The sequence below is a fragment of the Zeus faber genome, assembly GCF_960531495.2.
Source record: "Zeus faber genome assembly, chromosome: 20".
In the NCBI taxonomy this organism is placed as follows: domain Eukaryota; kingdom Metazoa; phylum Chordata; class Actinopteri; order Zeiformes; family Zeidae; genus Zeus; species Zeus faber.
In genome coordinates this window covers 21,156,320-21,176,067 of record NC_137207.1, presented here as the reverse complement: position 1 = coordinate 21,176,067, position 19,748 = coordinate 21,156,320, and the positions used below count along the sequence as shown (strand labels likewise).

At 45.0% G+C, this 19,748-nt stretch overlaps 1 protein-coding gene across 1 annotated transcript; it reads left to right on the top strand.

Moving 5' to 3' along the window:
* The first annotated feature begins 918 nt into the window (after positions 1-918).
* LOC307245888 (synaptic vesicle membrane protein VAT-1 homolog) lies at positions 919-17,198 on the top strand. The gene is made up of 6 exons (XM_080021614.1): positions 919-1,396; positions 5,515-5,722; positions 11,622-11,792; positions 12,315-12,404; positions 13,023-13,261; positions 15,613-17,198. Exons 1-6 carry the CDS (start codon positions 1,025-1,027, stop codon positions 15,838-15,840), a joined length of 1,308 nt encoding a protein of 435 aa, XP_079877740.1. The 5' UTR covers positions 919-1,024; the 3' UTR covers positions 15,841-17,198.
* Positions 17,199-19,748: the final 2,550 nt, after the last annotated feature.

Below are 19,748 nucleotides of genomic sequence, written 5' to 3'. Positions count from 1 at the left end.
ATTTGTAGTAGTAGTACTGGTAGTGGTAGTGATAGTAGTAGTAGTGGTAGCTGTAGTGGTAGTAGTAGTAGTAGAAGTAGTCATAGTGGAAGTAGTAGTAGTAGTGGTAATGGTAGTAGTAGTAGTAGTAGCAGACGCATTAGTAGTAGTAGTAATAGTGATATTAGCAGTAGTGGTGTTGGTAGTAGTAGTAGTGGTGTTAGTAGCAGTAGTAGTAGTGGTAGTAGTAGTAGTAGTAGTAGTAGCAGTAGTGGTAGTAGTAGTGGTAGTAGTTGTATTGGTAGTGGTAGTAGTTGTATGGTAGTCGTAGTAGTGGTAGTAGTAATACTGTAGTAGTTGTAGTCGTAGTATCAGTAGTGGAGTAGTGGTGGTGGCGGTAGTGGTAGTAGTAGGACTGGTAGTGGTAGTAGTAGCAGTAGTGGTAGTAGTAGTAGTAGTAATAGTAGTAGTAGTGGTAGTAGTTGTAGTAGTAGTAGTTGTAGTAGTCATAGTAGTGGAAGTAGTAGCACTGCTGGTAGTAGTGGTAGTAGTTGTAGTGGTGGTAGTAGTCGTAGCAGTGGTGGTGGTAGTAGTAGCAGTAGTAATACTGGTGGTAGTGGTGGTAGTAGTAGTAGTAGTGGCAGTAGTAGTGGTGTCGGTGGTGGTAGTAGTGGTAGTAGTGGTAGTAGTAGTGTTGGTGGGGGTGGTGGTGGTAGTAGTGGTAGTAGTAGTAGTAGTAGTAGTAGTAGTAGTAGTAGTATGTCATATGCCTTCAGTCTTCAGTGATTATTCTCGGTGACTGCGGGTGGAACGTGCACTTTCTGCCGGAGTGAGTCGTGACTCGCGAGTCACTTCAACGAGTTGTTCGCTCCGAACGCGTCGTTCTCGCTCCTCGTACCGTCGCCGCTCCGGCGCGTCCCCGCGGACCGAGCGCAGGGAAGTTACTCTTCGCACCGTTCGATGACATCACAAAGCAAACTAATCATTCAACAAGTGTCTCGGTCCGTTCATAGTTATTAACAGCGAATAAGGAATCGAGTTCACGATGTCGGGAGAGGAGGCTCCGGTTGCCCAGCAGCAGCAGGACCAGACCCCGGACGAGCCTCCGTCTGGGTCCGAGTCCGGGATGCAGCGCTCGCACCCCGGGCAGCAGGAGGCGGCGGCGGCGCTCACCTCCCGGGCCCTGGTTCTGACGGGACACGGGGGCTACGACAAGATACGGCTCCAGGTCCGGACGGCCAGGGCGGACCCGGGCAGCGGGGAGGTCCTGGTGCGGGTCCGGGCGTGCGGGCTGAACTTCGCGGACCTCATGGGGCGGCAGGGGCTGTACGAGCCGCTGCCCGGCCCGCCCGTCATCATGGGCATGGAGGGCTCCGGGGTGGTCCAGGCCGTGGGGGAGGGCGTGGCGGACAGGAAGGTGAGTGGGGCCAAGTGATGGATGTTTAAATGTAGGATTCAGGGTTTTTATGGAAAAGATGGGAATGTGAATAAAGTTTCTCAGATGACGTTTGTAAAAAGGAGGAGTAAAATACTGTGTGGTGAACCAGCCCCACCCAAATCAATCCATCTAACCCTGCATATTTTAAAGTGCAAATCCGTATGATCATTTTGTTTAGAAAATCCCATATTTGGCTTTTTTCAGCAGCCATTCGCTGCTGCGAATGGCTGCGTCAATCTATGTGCTCCTCCCTATGCTTTTTCCACTGTTGGTGGCAGGGTCCGCCACGCCTTTCTCGCGCAACAATGCAACGACAGCTTATTGTGGTCAGTAAACTGTCGATATGGGTGAGCATCCACAAATAAAAAACATAAAAAATCCGGCGCCACCTCAAGTGACCAAGAAAAGCCAAAAACCAAATCCGCCGGTCAGTCCGAAGAAAGCAAACTGTGAAGAAAAGAGAGTTGACCGGCAAGTGTTAAACCCGGAGCTCGGACAAACTTTGCGACTCTCAAGCCCTTTTTTTTTTTGTGTGTTTTTTTGTTTTCAGCCTCCTGATCCACTACTAATTGGTAACAGATTAAGGTAGATCAAGTGGAACAAAGAGCGTTTAAAACGCGTGGGAACTGGATTCTGATCCTGCTGCGGACGAGGTCATACTCCAGACAAACACCTCATGACTGAGGCACAGAGGGAATGACTCCTCGCTGCTGTTCCTGCGCTGTGTGTTGTTTTTTTGTTCTCCTGACTTCCCCTGCACTTTGAGGTTTTTGGCCCTGGCTCCGGGTTACGTCACTGTGCAACGCTCTCATTTGGATAATAGGAGAACTCACCACGGTCCAACGCTGCTTTTCCATGCCTTTGTTTTTTTTCCCCTCGTGGTTTCGGTCGTTTCCGCTCGCTCGCACGTAAATAAAGACGTTGTCGTTTAATATTTGTATTAAGGTGGTAATCCATGAGATGGCCTGTGTTGGGTGGGTGATACTGCGAATCCCAGAGTTCCATTCCAAACTGTAACCTTTCCTATTCAGTATCCGGAGTCACACTTGTCTTCTTCGTTAGGCCGTCTCCTTTTATTGGTCACTTGAGGTCGTGGGGATATTTGTGTTTTTGTTTTTTTTTGTGAATGCTCATCCAAATCCACAGTTCACTGACCACAACTTGCTGTGCGGCTGCCTTTCACTTCTTGCGCGTGGCGGACCCCGCCACCAACAATGGAAACACCATACAGAGCACCGCATGCATACTGCGCCAGCGCCAGCTAATTAAATGAGGGATGAATATCAAATACAGGATTTTTTTTGATACAAAAAAATGTTACGGATATCCACTTTAACACGGCGTTGTGAGTTCGTCCTGCAGCTTTTTAATGTTGATTTTTTTTAGAGGACGTGTGTGTGTGTGTGTGTGTGTGTGACATGAAAACACTGACCTAACATCACAGGTAAAGATAATAGACCGACTGATCACTTCCCTCCCATTTGTGGACCATAATGCAATGCTCCATATAAAAGGTTCCTTCCTGCTCTCAAATGGCCTCCGCCCTCTCCCTCAGTGTCAGCCTGGAATTCCCCTCCTCCTCCTCCTCCTCCTCCTCCTCCTCCTCCTCATCCCCGCTTCTTCTCCTTCCCTGCACTTCCCATCCCATCCCGCCATCCTTCTCCCTGTCCCCCAAGAGCTGGAATCCAAAAATGGGAGTGGTGCATTCCACTTCCTTTTCTCTTTGGGAGTTGGGGTTAATCTACGACCACAAAAATACATTTCATGGTAGAAGACGCATAAGACTCCAAAAAGAAAAACAGTGCTGACTGTAATGGCAGCAGAAATGTACTATTCATTAGTTTAAAGATCCATTTTTAGGATCAGTAATTGAATAATATCCAACTCATACATCAATGTAAACTAGTGACTAGTGAAAATGCTAATACCCAATATCGGAGTATATAAGTATTTCAAACAGATGTGTTCAACCTTGGGGTCGAGACCCAACGTGGGGTCACTTGATATGAGCACGGGGTCTTTTAGGGACATTTCTGATATACAAGACGGAGATATTGATATTCGATTGACACGTTTTTACTCTGAAATGTAGTTGAGTAGGTTTGAAATGTGTCGTAATTTCTACACAATCCATTTGGAGCTCCCTCTGCGCTCTATGATGTAATGAAAGTAGCCGTTGTCATAACCATTTCCACAGTTTCCTTTAAAATGCAATGTGGAGTGTCTGCCCTTTGCCGAGGTATGTCAGTTTAGAAAGCAAAGTAAAAAAGATCCTTAAGCCTGCGTCACACCGACTCCGTAATCGCATCCCACAGTCGCATGAGTTGGAAAATTTGAACGCGTCCCGGAGCCTCGAAATCACGCGGAAATCTGACTCTGCATAGGAATGAATGGACTTCCGATTTGTTCTTGGAGTTTGTCAGATTAGGTGTGAAGCGGGCTTTATTTAGCCTCAAGCTGTTGCATATAAATGTGAATTGTAATGCAGACAATTAGACGTGCTGGCTCCAAAATAATAATTCTTTGAAAAAATTGAGAGACGACAATTTGTCACACTCTCTGATATTGCTGTTGTCATGTCATGAGTTTTTTGGGGCCTAAAACAAGGCCGGGGACGGGCCAAAAATGGTTGCTCCTGATTTAAAATGGAACATTTCAAAATCTGTTGCTTAAGGTCTAAATGTGAATTGTAACACATCAAGTGAGTGGTGCCAGCTCCAAAATAGTAGAAAAAAATAAAATTAAATAAATATTAAATTAATAATAAATAGAAATTATAAAAAGAGGAACATTTTGTCACACTTTCCAATTGCTCATGTTGCAACGATTTTTGTGCAATAGTTAATATTAATAATAATAATAATAATAATAATAATAATAATAATAATAATAATAATAATCAATACATTTTATTTTTATATTTGTACGGTTTATATGCATGTAGTTTTTTTCAAGGTACTCCAAGACACTTCAAAATACAGCAATACGTAGCAACAATATTACAGGAAAAAGTGGCGGCAAAATAGCAAAATTCTCGGGCCCTCTTCTCGTCCCACCTTCCTTCTCCCTCTCCTACAAGAAGGAGAATCCTGAAATGGGAGCGGTGCATTCCAATGTCTTTCTGTGGGAGTTGGATCTGAGCGGCATGCCGTAAGACACTGAATCCACCACAACAAAACCAGCAGCTGGAAGCTCCGGACACTGGGGTTTTTTGTTTTTTTTTTGGGTGGAGCTGAGCAGGGATGGTGTTGTGTCTCTGAGATGTAGCGGCGTTTTTTTCCAGCAGGGGGCCAAGGGCCAAGGCCGTTTGTTTTGCGTCGAGGTGAGACAAAGCAGACGTACCCTGGGCTTTTGGGACTCTGCTTGGGCACCGAGTGGCTCCTTCCCAGGGGCCCGTGTGGACCCCTTCAGATCAACAAGGGTTTAGTGGGAAACCACGTCCGTGTCGCCTGTGGGAGCCGCCCGTGTCTCCTAAACACCCGAAAAATGGGTTATTAAATGCATAAATTAAATAAATTAAATGCATGTGAAAAAACCCACATGAATGTCTGTCGGAAGTCACAGTTTGTGTGTGTGTGTGTGTGTCTTGCTTGTCTCGGGTTTTAGTGCAGCAGGAAGTGGGCGTGGCTGGCAGATCTTGATTGCTGTGTTAACAGGAAGCACAAGGGCGTCCGTCGCCCAATCAGACCTCTTTCCTGCGTCCTTCACATTTCGGTGTTTTTTACACAGTGACAAGTGGAGTATTTTCAGCTTTAAATGGAGAGACAGATACTATATATATATATATATATATATATATATATATATATATTGTTCATCTCAATTTTAAATACTATTCTTTTAGCATTACATTGAAAAAATAGCTACACTGTATATCTTGAGCTGTTTGTTATTATTATTATTATTATTATTATTATTACTATTATTATTATTAGGTTTTTGTATTACTTATTTTACTTGTTGAGCTGTTTATTATTTATATATATATAAAAAAAAAGATTATGTCTCTTGCATATTTAGGGCTTATCTTGTCACTCTGTCTTATCTTATCGTAATTTGTCTTTCGCTTTTTTCTTGCGTCCTCCCACGTGGTCCAGGTGGGGGACCGCGTCCTCATGTTGAGCCCCAGCGGCCTGTGGCAGGAGCTGGCGGTGGTGGCGGCGGACCACACCTTCCTCATGCCCGACGCCATGAGCTTCGAGGAGGCGGCGGCGCTGCCCGTCAACTACCTGACGGCCCACATGATGCTGTTCCAGATGGGAAACCTGCGGCCGGGCAAGAGCATCCTCATCCACATGGCGGCGGGTGAGATGTCCCGTCCAACCCATTTCGATGCATATGTGTTATTTTTAATGTGAACGGCAGCACTGTCCACATTCAAAAAGCATTTAAATTCAGCTTTCTCGTAACCACGCCGACCCAATGACACGGTTAAAAACGGTTTGCTTCCTGTACCCCATACCCGATCCTCACCACCTGGGGCTCAGCCAAATGCATTTCCGACATTAATGCTCCACCCTGTGTCCAATGTCACAACTGCATGTGTTTACATCATAGTCGCCTCGTGTTTTTGGATTATGATAAAATAAAACAAACAAAAAACGACATCATGTCTCCAACACGCCGGCCCCTTATTGTTAATGGCAGGAGGGCATAAACAATTCAAGACATATTTATATAATGGAGCCAATAAATGCATGTGAAAAAATGAATCAACAAAACAAACAAAGATAAAATCCTCTATGGGTCAGACGTCACCAGTAACTTCTGTCCAATTGCATCTTATCAGCAGCTTCTTGAAGAAGACAGAGTTTGGTCACGGGGCCTGTCCAGTGCGTCGGCCTTGGTTTGCACTCGTGCAGAACGCACCAGTCCTTTCCGGTCTGGGTGGGTCTCTGGAACTCTTTAGAGTAACCGGGAACTACGTGGGGCTGTAGCATCTGCAGCGAGTACAATGTCTCCAGGGACAAGACTTGTTCAGCCGGGTTCACCCGGATCTTTTCAACCCCGGTCAACCCGCTAAAAATAGGCGATCGACAACTTTCCCATCACCAGAAGAAAGGCAGTTTTTTTTTCTAGTGCCTCACGTTAGACATCACAAACACGTCGGAAAAGGGGCGTGTCATGGTTCCAGTGTGATTGGGAATACGACAGTAGAGGAGACAGCAACTTAAACCAGCAACCACATAAAAATCGTATCGTTCATAAACGACCCAACAGGACAGTAGAAGCAGCACCCGCGCACAAATCGGGGGACCGGTTTGGGGCGATGCTGGAGTGAGGGGGTGGCGGTTCTCCACTGTGCTTCCCACGGTGCCATCCCCACACTCACAACATGTCATGGTCCCCCGTGCAGAAAAAAAATCAATAACTTCTGATTTTTATTTTGGATCCTAAATTGGATATGAAATGAGGGAATGATACTGATAATCCTGTCTATTAACAATTTCAACACGCATCACTTCGTGCAGGTAAAGGGGCCAGAGGGTGTTAGCAGGTGTTTGGTGCAGCGGGAAAGGGGTATAAGCCGGCGTTTCCAAAAAAAGGTCGGAAAGGTACCGCGCTTGTCTCCACCTCCTTTCTGATGTAGAGGTTGGTCTTCGCAAAAAGTCCAGGTGGTAAGACTGCTTTTCACCTCAACACCAATGAAGTTGGTTCCATTGTCAGATCGTCAATGAGATACTTGACCACTTCACCAAACCAACCTGCGCAGAGCGGGTGTGCATGAGTCAGCATCCAGTAAGTAGGCAACTTCTGAGTGGACCGCTCCGCATGCCCGTACATGGAAAAAATGACTCTTTTTGACGCTTTTTAAGGTTACGTCCTCTCTTGATCTCAATCGGCCCAAAGGGAAAAAAAACTCTCAGCGTCGGTGAATGGAGGAAGATCCGGAACGATTCTTTCTACAGGCGCGTCAGCCATTTTCTTGCCACAGTTGGACAGGATCTTTCTCGTTGCCGCGTTGGATCTGCTCATCCAGTATTCCCTCCGCAGTCGGGGCATAATGTGGTGTCTTCCGCCGTGGCACACCTGTTCCGGGGGTGTGCTGTCGTGTCAGAGGGGATACGTGTTGGCCTTGGGATAGGATGACCGGATGTTCTGTCATCCTCGGGCATGACCGCCTCGCTCAATCCCCCGCCGACTCTAGGCCGTCCAGCTTCCAGGACAGGGTCCGGTTTGTAGGCGGCGCTATCCCCTTTTCACTTCGGATTTGCCCCATGATAATTGAGCAAATTCATTGTGGAACCCTTTCCTGCTGCGTGAAGCCAAGGACGGGTTTGGTTTCTGCTTCCGAAAGATCGCCCTTAATCCGTTGCATTTCCTGTTCCACTTTGTCGCCATTGACGCCTGCATCCTCATGACTCACTTGTTTTCTTGTTTTCGACTCATCTCCAGTAGAGTCAGACTTATTTTTCAGGATTCGGTGCAGCCGACCCTTTTCCAGTCAGAAAAGTATGTTTTCAGTTGACGACAACTTCACTTGTGAGCTCCACGGCCACTCCGTGCCATCGATCAGTCTTCTTTTCGTCGACAAGTGATCCACCTTCAGTCCTCTTTTGGGGTGGTAGGAACGTACCTCCACTGTGAGATGTCGCTCGCTCCTGGGATGGTTGGTGTTGTTGTTGTTGTTGTTGTTGTGAGTCCATAGGTGGTGGTTGATATGCTTCGGCATGTGGGGGCGGAGAGAGGTGCAGGTTTACTTCAACCTTTCTCCCTTTTGGAAGCACGATTCCCCTCCATCTGATTGAGTATCTGAGAAAGCGTGAGGGGTGCGTGCATCGCCTCTGAGCCAGCGGCGCGAGCTCCAAGCGCGGCTCTCTGCCTGAATGCATGCGCGATCTCCTGGGTTTACTGCCTCTTGAACTGGCGGCGTGACGTGTTCCTGCTGCGTTTCTTACGAGAAACATTTGTTCCAACGTTGGGAATGCCGTCGCTGGGTTTGACCTACATTTTCTGTAGGTTTGGAAATGTCCGCATTTGTAAAAACCACTCATTCACATCATCACTAAATTCGTGGACACTCAACATTTTTGCTTTGAGCCAGGTCTCATGTTTCTCCTTTCCTTCAGGAGGCGAAAGTTGCAACAGAGATCCCCGAGTTTCCTTTGCCTCATTGCACAGGGTCTTGAATTTGTCCAAAGTGCAACGCACCTGTTTCCTATTCCCTGTCCTGCAGTAGCTCTTGAATTGTCCTTTTTAGGTTTGATGTTTTGTTTAGTTTGGACTTCCTAGCTTTTTGCAGCTGGTCCCATTTATCCATTGATGCCTTTTGTGTTAGTTTAATAGAACGTTTATTGATAGATTGAGTTTCCGTTTCACCATTGGCCACGCCCACATTGGACTGCGCTTTAACCCTGGCTCATGTCCTTACATGCATATCAGAATCCATCACCAAATACATAAAGAATAAATACTTTCTGAGAAATCATAGTCACCAAGTGTTTTAGATCAGGATAAAATAAAACAAACAAAAAACGACATTATATGATAATAATAACAAAGCAATGGAATAAAAAATATTAAAAAAGAAAATGGCACTGTATGGAAAGAGGTGGAAATATATACATTAAAACCTAACCGCTAACTCTACACAGTAAAATAGGACAATATAAAGCCGGTCTCACTGTCGCCCTGTACTGGCAGGTCGAAAAACAACTTTTACATTATTTTCTCGTTTCCCATGTAGGTGAATGGCAACTGGGATAAACATCTTAGAAAAAATACACACAAGACACGTAGACAACTATTTTCCTATCTGGGCATGTGGCTGCGTTCAGAAAAGCTGATTAGTCAGATAGCAGCCTGTGTGTGTGTGTGTGTGTGTGTGTGTGTGTGTGTGTGTGTGTGTGTGTGTGTGTGTGTGTGTGTGTGTGTGTGTGTGTGTGTGTGTGTGTGTGTGTGTGTGTGTGTATAAAGATAGAGTGGAGGTTTTTAATGTGTGTGTGTAGTGTGTGTGAATATAAAGTGGAGGTTGTTTACGTCTTTGTAAACCTACGATAACGTGGCCTTTTAGGGAGTTCTGAAATGCCAAATTCTTATCAGGTCCAGCTGCTCTGTCTTTGACACTGAACGCGTATCCGCATCCCGGTGGCCGTGGGATGAACTGCGTCCGAGTTTTGCGTCACAAAAGATGCCGGGAGAGATGGGAGAGATTGCTTGCTCAGCTGGACGTTTACCATTTTCCATGAATGAGGGTTGAAAGCGTCTTTTATATAGTGTTTGCAGAGTGCGAACAAGAACTACCCTGCAGTGCACAATTGACTGATATACAAAGAGGTTTATTGATAGTGAATATGGTGACATCCAACATCAATGACAATTAACGTCAACGATCATTATTTTATAGACATTATTTATTTACTTTGTTTTACCAACCCCAATAAAAAAAACTGCAGCTTTTCGCGTGCGGAATCCGACTCACCATAGGAATGAATGGACTTCCGGCTTGTTGTTGCCGTTTGTCGGATTCGGTGTAAAGCACGCTTTAGTGGTAACAGCAGTAAAAACAATCATAGTAATGATAATAATTGGTTAAAACAGTCATGAGGAAATTTAGAGGTAAAGGTAAGACCTAAATGAGGAATCGGTTCTCCTAAATCAACCCCACCACTACCATCACCACCCCCCATCGCCATAGCAACGGCCCTCTGTCCTGGCTGTGGTGCCACTTCTGTTACTGTGTGGCCCGTGCCATCATTTATTACCTCGTGCTGTTGTTGTCGAACACGGAATGTGTTTGCATCCCACTCCTGTTAATGTTCATCACGCTGTGTTTGTCATTATCTCGCTGTGGTTTTACAGTGGCAAGTCAGGCTCCGGAATTTAACTTCATTATCAATGCCAGAACATTTAAACAAATAATGTCTTTGTGTCAACAAGCTGTCAGCGCAAATAGACCCTTTGTACTTTTGTGGGTTTTTTTTCCCTTTTTTTTTTTAATCCGCAGTTAGTTGGTTAGTTGTGTGAGGAGAACAAGCAGCTTTTAAATCTGGTATCTTCACACACTCATAGCAATAAATCAACAGCAAATCGCATTAAAATGGCCCCAGCTGCGTACCGCACCGAGCGGCCTTTCAGACCGATGACAACACGACAACCGGAAAGAGAAGCTCGACGAGGCAGCGAATACGGGGAAAGGAAGAAAACGTCTCCATTGTTTGGACATTGTTCTGTTTTTTGGATGCAGTGAAGGCAACTCGAAGCCCAAAGCCATTATAGTGTCCAGATATTCCTCTAAACCTAATAGGATCGGATAGACCTACAACCAATCAGAGCAGTGGATAGACCTACAACCAATCAGAGCATTGGATAGAGCTACAACCAATCAGAGTAAGGAAACGTGTGAAGTAGCGCTGAGCCAATGAGTCGGTAAATTTAATTTTTACCAACTCCAGTCGTGGCTGCCATCTTGGTAAGGTCTGTCAAGGGAAATAACGGAATCAACACACTGTTCCATGTCAGTGGCAGCCATCTTGGTAAGATGCATCAATGCGGATACAATAGACCATTGCACGTCAGCCATCTTGGTAAGGTGCATCAACGGCAATAGCGGATACAACAGACCGCTCCACGTCAGCGGCAGCCATCTTGGTAAGGTGCGTCAACGGCTCTCCTCTGCATCGTCACGGTATCAAACCCGCCCCCTATTAGATAAACGCTTGTGATTGGCCCGACCCCGGCAAGGTTGGGTGGAAATCTGTTTGAATGGGAGGGTTGCCAGACATATTCTGCCAGAGCCAACGAAACATGAGCTGCAGATTGGTCCAGATCCCAGCCATGCACTGGTCAGCTGTTGGATCTTGAAGTTCATCTTCATTTGCAAATCCACATGCTTGACACAAAATCCCGGAGTCAAATTTTACTTTCCGAATCTGGTTTTTCACTTCACCGGTGAGCTCTCCGCCCCATTTTACAACTGTTTAGTTGACTGTTTGCAAAGAAATGCTAGTAAGTGTCCCTTAAGAATCCCACCAAATAATAATAATAAGAATGTGTTGGTATTTAAACCGTTTTCCTGGTTTTCGTGATTCGTCAAGCGCTGTTCCTTTCACCTCGGTGTCGCTGTCGGAAGCTTTGCATGGTTCCGGAACTGACAACGACCCCCAAACTCACGCCGTTCACGGTGAATCGAGTACGCGCCCCACGTTCTGCCACCCCCGATCTGCGCCTGGCCGTGATCTCACTCATCTGTCGTGTGTCTCAGGGGGCGTTGGTACCGCAGCCACCCAGCTGTGTCGCACGGTGCCCGATGTGACCGTGTTTGGCACGGCGTCCGCCAGCAAACATGAGAGCATCGTCCAGGGAGGCGTCAATCACCCCATAGACTACCGCACCAAGGACTACGTGGAGGAAATTCGCAAAATCAGCCCCAAAGGTGAGGACGCCTGTCGAACGTGTGTTTGTTGTTTTTTCATCAAGAGTGTTCTGAGATTTGGGCCAGGTTTGGATTTCGTTGCGTTTGCGCCTCGGTTGACAGTTGGGGGTTTTCTGCCTTTTGGGAAGTCTTTTTTTTTTTGGTGATTTTTAGTTCACATTAGATTCTGTTTAGTTGATATTAATGTTTTGCCATTTTAATTTTCATATCAAGGGCCCTCAATTGGACACACAGTAGGCCACAGACCCCATTTAATTAGATTTAGTCTCTGGGTCTTTATCATTGTAAGTTATGATTTCTTCCAAAATTCCATACTTGTCGATACTCTAGTTACGGCGATAACAGTGAAACTATGGTCAAAACAGTCATTATTGTACATTCTCCAATGGTTTGACCATGAATAGTTTTGCTGGGGACCTCCTGGAACCTCTTGAAGGACCCCTGAGGTCCCCGGACCCCATCATTGAGAACTATCGGTCTCCCGTATTAAGACCTCCAATCCGTCTTCCTGTCTCTCCGCAGGAGTGGACATCGTCCTGGATCCCCTCGGAGGCTCCGACACCCAGAAAGGCTTTGGTTTGTTGAAGCCACTGGGCTCCATCATAGTGTTTGGTGAGACATGAAACCTTCCCGGACAAAGGGCGCTGGTGCATTTCCCGAGTCTCAAAGAAAAATACATAAATAATAATCAAAATTTGTTTTTGAAATTTGCACTTTTTAAAATATATATTCTTGTTTGAAATTTTTATCTTTGCTGACGCATGCACCAATTCCTTGTGCACGTTGCTGCTGGACAAAGATTCTGGTTGAGATTTAGAGGAATACCAAAATAAACTGTAATAAAAAAAAATCTTGATTAGATTTCCTTCATGCAAAAAGCAAATGGGCAAACAATTTACATTTTGGCAAGTATATTTTATTTTTAAATAACATCCCATAATTAATATCCTGAACCTCTTGACAGTAATAGGTGGAGTCAACGCAGGATTTTTGATTTTAATTAATTGTAATTAATATATATTTAAAGAAAATGATAATTGTGTAACATAATTAATTTTGTTAATTATTTATACCCTTTGTCCTATTAATTCAAAATATTTTAGTTGACATTTTGCCACCATTTTGCGGCCCACTTACAGTACCTTGTGGACCGCTGGGGGGGCTGTGGCCCGCAGGTTGAAAACCACCGGTATAATCTCCAGTCTGTGGTGGCTCATTGGGTCTTTCCAGGGGCGGCCAACTGCGTGACGGGGCAGAAGAAGAACCTGCTGGCGCTGGCCAAGACCTGGTACAACCAGCTCTCCATCAGCACCCTCAAGCTGATGCAGGCCAACCGGGCGGTGTGCGGCTTCCACCTGGGCTTCCTCAGCGACCACCAGCTCATCGCCAGCACCATGAGCACCCTGATGGAGCTCTACACCCAGGGCAAGATCCAGCCCCGCATCGACTCCACCTTCCACTTCGAACAGGTTCGCGTAACCGCTTTTAATTGATAAAGGAAAACTCCCTATTTGATGATCGATAAATAAGGCTGGTCGTCTTCCCCCTCTAAGCCCCCCTCCACCGTCCCCCCATTTCACAGAGAGGGGATGAGATAAGATCAGATCAGATAACTTTATTGGTTGAAGATGTGGGAAGGGTCCTGGTCTGCGAGGCTTGGGTCCTGGAGAAAGAAGTTTAGTGCAGGGGTTCCCAAACTGGGGCCCCGTGGCCCACAAAGTGTCCGTGAAGGTATTGTAAGGTGTCCACAGAAAAAATATATATATATATATATATTTGATGGTTTTATTTTCTTTTAATACCATTTTTATTTAATTTCTTTATTATATATATATATTTTTTTTTACGGATTTAATCATTTTAATTTAACAATGTTTTTATCTTGTTTTTTCTTATTTCTTTCCATTATATATCCTGTATACTGTATATATATAACTGAATGGTATATTTTACATTTATATGGTAGATATTTATATGGTATATTATATTATTACTCCACACAAGCTCCATGGCAGTGTATTATAGGCAGATAAAGGCACGAAAGCAGAGTGTTTAGTGCATTAAAAAGGAACAAGCCCCACCTGCTGAATGTATATTATATGTTTCCCTTTATATTCCGATGTCGGACGAGAGTGATTCAAGTTCCTGTGTGAGTGCAGAGAGCATTTGGAGAGTGGAACACTCACAAGGGAGTGTGTTGTTTTTGGTCAAGACTGCGCCACAGCCTCCCCACACACTCCCCTTCTGACTGAAGGACGGCCGCTGCGATGCGGAAAGACAAAGGAGATGTTGTTTTATTTCAGATCGGGAGCTTGAGGTCATTTTGAAACTTTCTGGGCCGGTCCGGTCTGCTTCAAAATGCCGAACGCCGGTGGATACATTGTTTATTATTTTTAACAAGTCGGTGTCTGGGCACTGTCACAGCGCAAAAACTCAGATTATTTTCAAATAAACCATTTCAGAACCAATTCATTATTTTTTTTTCAGCAATAAATTGGTTTTCTTCCGTGCACGAATGCGGGTAATAAAGGTTTTTTGGGTTTTTTCTGCAGACAGCGCTGATGCAAATTATTAAATTGATAATAAAATGCCTCACAGTAGGTGGTGTCACGGCAGTTTGCGTAATAGTTTGATAGATCCAATCCATGATTTTATTTTATTTTCATAAGCCCACGTAATGCAACTGTGTTCGAAAAGTCGCGGAGTAAAAAGAGATCTTTGCTTTTGAAGTGAGTGTAACGCGGCGTGGCGGGGGGGGAGCGCTGATCCGCGCCCATCGCATCTGTAAGGACCCGAGCTCCATTGATGCTTGTGATTCATCTTTGTGTATTTCTTTAATTCTACGTCTCTCGCATCTCGGCGAACCCCTCCTCGCCCGAATCACACGCGAGGGTCTGATCTCCGACAGCTGTTGCTAGGTGACAAACACGGTTGCCATGGCATCGGCCATTAGAGGTTGGTATTTGGGTTTGAGTTTCCCCCTGGGGATCAGGGGAGTAGGCGGGCTCCGCCAAAGATCCACTCGAATTTTATTTGGGGTTTTTTTTTTTTTCTTCTAAGTTGAAAATTGAGGGCCGCCACTCCCCAAAGAACCGAGGTACTAAATGCCTAAATTGTGTTGGTTCTCCCTGAAAGTGGGAGATGCCAGCTGCTCCCTCAGTTCGGGTGCGGTCTCCCGACTCACAAAGAGTAAAGATCCGTAAAGTGCACCGCTGCATTCCAAGAGCATCTTAGAGCGAAAGAGATGATAAAGCAGAGAGAGATGTACGTCCTGGTTCTTCCAGATGGATGGAGATAATGGAGGAGCCGCGACCTTCCTCCATTTAACCCTTTGTGACACATTTACCTGCTAAACAACACAAACTCTTGGTACTTAAGGCCTTTTTCCACAGGAGGAAATGGGTTCCAAAAGGAAAGTCCCTGGTCCTTTGGTGGAATGATGGCGTATTTCCAAAATAAAGATAAAGATTGAAAACAAATATGCAAGACAGCTTCGTGCATTGCTCTTTTTTATGCGATTGTCTTTTAAAATAGTAATTCACTTAAGCCTAAGCTAAAAAAGTACAAGTGTTTCATATACTCTATTCAGTTGTCAATGAAATAATTACAATCGAACAAAAGATTGTTTTTGCCCGCCTGCAAAATTCTGAAAATATCGGTTATGCCCCGTTTTTGGGCCAAGCCCTCGATTTACGGAAATATTCTCAATCTTTATTTTATTTTTTTCCCCTGCACACCCCACTGCAATTCCACCAACGCCCACCAACGGGTGCCACCGCTCTAACTTCTACGCTCGCTCTGTTCTCCCGTCTGTCGCCAGGTGGGCGACGCCATGAGGCGCATGCACGACCGCCTCAACGTCGGCAAAGTGATCCTCCTCCCCGAACCCGAGAGGAAGGAGGACGCCGCCACCGAGCCCAAACGGAACGCGGCGCCGGAGGAAAACACGACGGAAGCTGCCGTCGCCGCGGAGGGGAAGGAGGAGGAGCAGAAGAAGGAGGAGGGGGAGGCCGGCCTGGAGGGAGGCGTGGAGGAGCTGAAGGACTGAGTGGGGGAAGCGGTGGCGGCACGTTGAGCACCCCAGCGGGGGGTCTGCCTCACCGTCCACCTGTCAAAAAAGTAAAAAAAAAAAAAAAAAACGAAACAGGATGCCATGCGTTTTGTGTGTTTATTTCCATGGGCGTGTCGGGAAATGTGTCCCCGGTGCATCGTTGTTGTCAGTACTCGTCGGTAGTTGTGGACAGATTGCATTTGTGAGGAATAGCCGTCGCGTTTTGTCACGCCGGATGACTTTCGTGACCATTTTTGGGGGATGTTGAGGTCTTGGGGGGTCAGGCCCGTTTGGTCTCCTGCAAGTCGTCGGAAAGTCTGGTGGCGTTGTGCCCGCCTTGAGTCGCAACCATTTTTAGATTTTCCTTATTCGCCGACCTTATCCCGTGAGATTTTCCAGAGCATACGCGATTCGGCGTTAACGGCTTAGGCCGGAGGAAAGCGTTAGAAACACCTCGGCGTGTGTGTTTTGTTTTTGACACAACACACACACGCGCGCGTGGCGCGCGCACACACACACACACACACACACACACACACACACACAGACACAGACTTTGAACCGATTGCGAACCACAAAATCCGTCTTTTTTTTTTGTTTGTTTTTTTTGTTTCGCTTATTAGAACTAGTGCTCTGTTCTTCCCAACAGTGTCATTTGATGGAAGCGTCGGGCGTGGCATTTTGAGTATTCACACGGCCCCTCCCCCAAAAACGTTTGCGTGGCGTTGACAAAGCCGAGCGCCCGATAACGACGTACAGTCCGGGAGTATCACCTCCGGTCCGGTAACCGCGCCGAGTCAGGCTTTTAGTGGCGTCAACAGTGTTCAGCTCAGTACAAATACTGTTACTTTGCTTAATTGCCCAAAATGCTCGATGTCAGCTGATGGCGCTGAGCGCTTTGTGTGGTTGTAATTTAATGCTCTGACGCAAAGACAAAGAGAGGAAGACGAGGAGAGAGAGAGAGAGGGAGAGAGAGAGAGAGAGGCACATTCGGCTCCCTCCACACTCTCCCCCTCTCTCCTCCCACTTGCAGAGGGTCAATATTCCAAAATATTATTGTCTACATTGCAATTTGATATGTTCCACTTTTTTCCTGGTGCCTTTGGTTTTTAAGAGGGTTTGTCCTTTGCACGAACCAAGACCTGGAACGGACTCTTCGTGGGACCCGGAGTGAAACCCCCCTGCAACAGGAGCGAGCCGCCGGGCAGAACCCAGCGACGTCCTCATCCTAAATGTGATAAAAAAAACAGACTTTCATCTGATTTTAACCGTGCCTCGGACACAAAAGCCCCCGCGCCTACTAACACCGTGTACTGTAACCGCCTTTTGCACCGATCTTTCTAAATAAAAAGTATGTTTGATGAAGTTGTCACCGGAAATGATTTCCGAAATCTCTTTTTCTCTTAGATAGGCCTTGCTCAAATGTTAATTTCCGTCACGCGTAGCGTGACATTTGTGTCGTGAACTTCACTTGTACACACCACAACCTTGCTGAATGCTTAACTGAGAAACTCTGCTGCAAAAACGTGTTAAATATCCTTTTTTTTTTTTTTTTTTTTTTTTTTTTTTTTTTTTTCAAAAAGAGGAAGCTCATAATGTTCTCAGACAGTAACATTACGTGTTGCAAACAGTGCTTTTTAAAAGGGGCTTTTTGGTGGATTTCTAGTCGCCTTTTTTTTTCTATTTTTAATTAAGGCTGAAAATTTGAAAGATAGCTCAATTACACTTTAATGATTATGCAAACTCTATTAACAGTTTTTGAGTCGTACAGGATCATGCGGATTAATTACATCCAAGCATGGTCTGGAATAACAAAAATAAAACGTAATAAAGCATAATCATCGAGAACACATACAATCTAAATGTTAAAAAAAAGTAAAGTGGTGTATAAATTAAACGACGAGCAGCTGACCTACTAAATTAAATGCTTATACTGTTGTTAAGCAACTAAAACAGGCATTTATGTGCCTTCACCTTCGTAATAAATAGAGCTACCGCGTCCCCTTGTGGCGGCGGCAAAAATAGGCAATAATAATACTAATAAAGCGATGAAATTAAACTGAAATAAAACAACCCAAAGGAAAATGGGAAATTTTGAAAATATACAACAAACCCTGAAGGTCAACTGTACACAATAAACACTCGCCACTCACCTACTTGTGGGCACGACGCGTAACGCGGAGCAACGAGGTCCGACGTGAGCAAAACCAAAGAAAAGGGCGCTGATCCCGACGTGATTTGAACACGCAACCTTCTGATCTGGAGTCAGACGCGCTACCGTTGCGCCACGAGATCCGACGCTACGGGGCCAACCTATTTAACGGGAAGAGCCTAAAACGGAACTCGACGACGGCGCTTGATCAGGAGCCGGAGCCGATCCCGACGAGGTTGGAACCGGCAACCTCTGCGTCCACTGCGTCCACGCTGACGGACGCGGCAAAAAAATGGAATCTAATGTTCACAAGTATGATTTTATTGCAATGTATTCCAATTAAAATGATGACCGTCGTGTTTCCGTTACCCGAGAAGCGTTTATATCCACGTGGAGAGCGGGGTCCTCTTCCACGGAGGCCGCCATGTTGCAACGCCATGTTTCTACGGGAACTCAGAACGGACAAGCAAAGCACCGGCGCTTCCTTTCTCTATATGACCTCGCAAACGGATAATGAATGACATCTCCTGCTCACGCTGATTCGCTATTAGACTAATGACGATAATAAATGATAAAATAAAAATTGATCATAACCTCTCTCAAGTTAGCTTGTAGCCACCGTATATTCAGTTTGCTGCAACATGCAGTCTCGCCACGAGATGTCACTGGTTATACACATTGCTTCAAAAAGTACACAGTAGAAGTCATTTTCAATATTTGTAAATTCATGAAGATATTTGCTCTTTTAAAAATGTTTTCTATACTTGTTAAAATGCTTTAGTTTTCAGTTAATTTCCCCATTTTATCTATTTACGGGTAACTTATCTGTTATCTACTCGAAAGCCTTTCAATATGAATCTGCCAGAAAGCCTTCTAAGATCGTACCGATCTGAGATCGATTGTTTATGCCTTCGTGTGTCCACTAGGGGGAGACCGCGAACACTACGTCATCTTTCTCCACCTTTGTCAGGTGTGATCATTTGTTTATGCTGTTCGTAAAAATATACACCTGTAAACTTTCTGTGTTGTGCGAGCAATTTTTCTTTTCGTTTTTTGAGTTTTAGTGTATGTTTGTACAGGAAACGTACGCTGGCCTAACTAGCTGCTAGCAGCTATCTGAAACGTGGTGGTTAGCAAATGGCGGTTTACGCTATTATTGATACTGTAGGTGCTACTGGTCATTAATTAGAAAAAAAACAAACAAATAGGAATTTATATTTAGTTTCTTGCATTATTTTTGTAATTTTGTTTAATACATTCATCGTTTATAGTTTTATATTCAGTTTGAGAAGAACATTCGTTTGGACTTTTGGTTATCATCGCTGTGTGCCAATTAGTTAACCTGTGCGTTGAATCCCACTTTGTATACTCTATAGTTCCATACATTTTTCTTTTGCTGTACATTAAGCAATTTTTATTTATTTATTTGTTTGTTTGTTTGTTTGTTTTTCAAAATAATTTCACACTGTTAAGATTGTCTGTAGAGAAACGCACCATGACCCTGCATATGAAAATATACTCCGCCAAATAAACTGATACTGATTTTAAAATGGTCACTTCTCAAAGCAGGGAATACATGCGTACGACAGAGCTTCAGCGGTGAGCGCCCACTTTTAGTTTCCGGAAGTGAGAAATTCCCATTTATTCACTTCATTGACTTCAGAAAATCCTTGAGAGTTTTAAGCCTCGAACCAAGCCAACCAACTATGAGAGGAATCGTGACCATGAAACATTTGATTCCGAGTAAAAAATA

What these genes read in the sequence shown, in the direction of transcription:
- LOC307245888 (XM_080021614.1), top strand. Translation starts at nt 1,025, where the DNA reads ATGTCGGGAGAGGAGGCTCCGGTTGCCCAGCAGCAGCAGGACCAGACC. An exon ending in CCTCATCCACATGGCGGCGG is followed by an intron (nt 5,723 to 11,621) that starts GTGAGATGTCCC and finishes CGTGTGTCTCAG; the next exon opens with GGGGCGTTGGTACCGCAGCC. An exon ending in TCGCAAAATCAGCCCCAAAG is followed by an intron (nt 11,793 to 12,314) that starts GTGAGGACGCCT and finishes GTCTCTCCGCAG; the next exon opens with GAGTGGACATCGTCCTGGAT.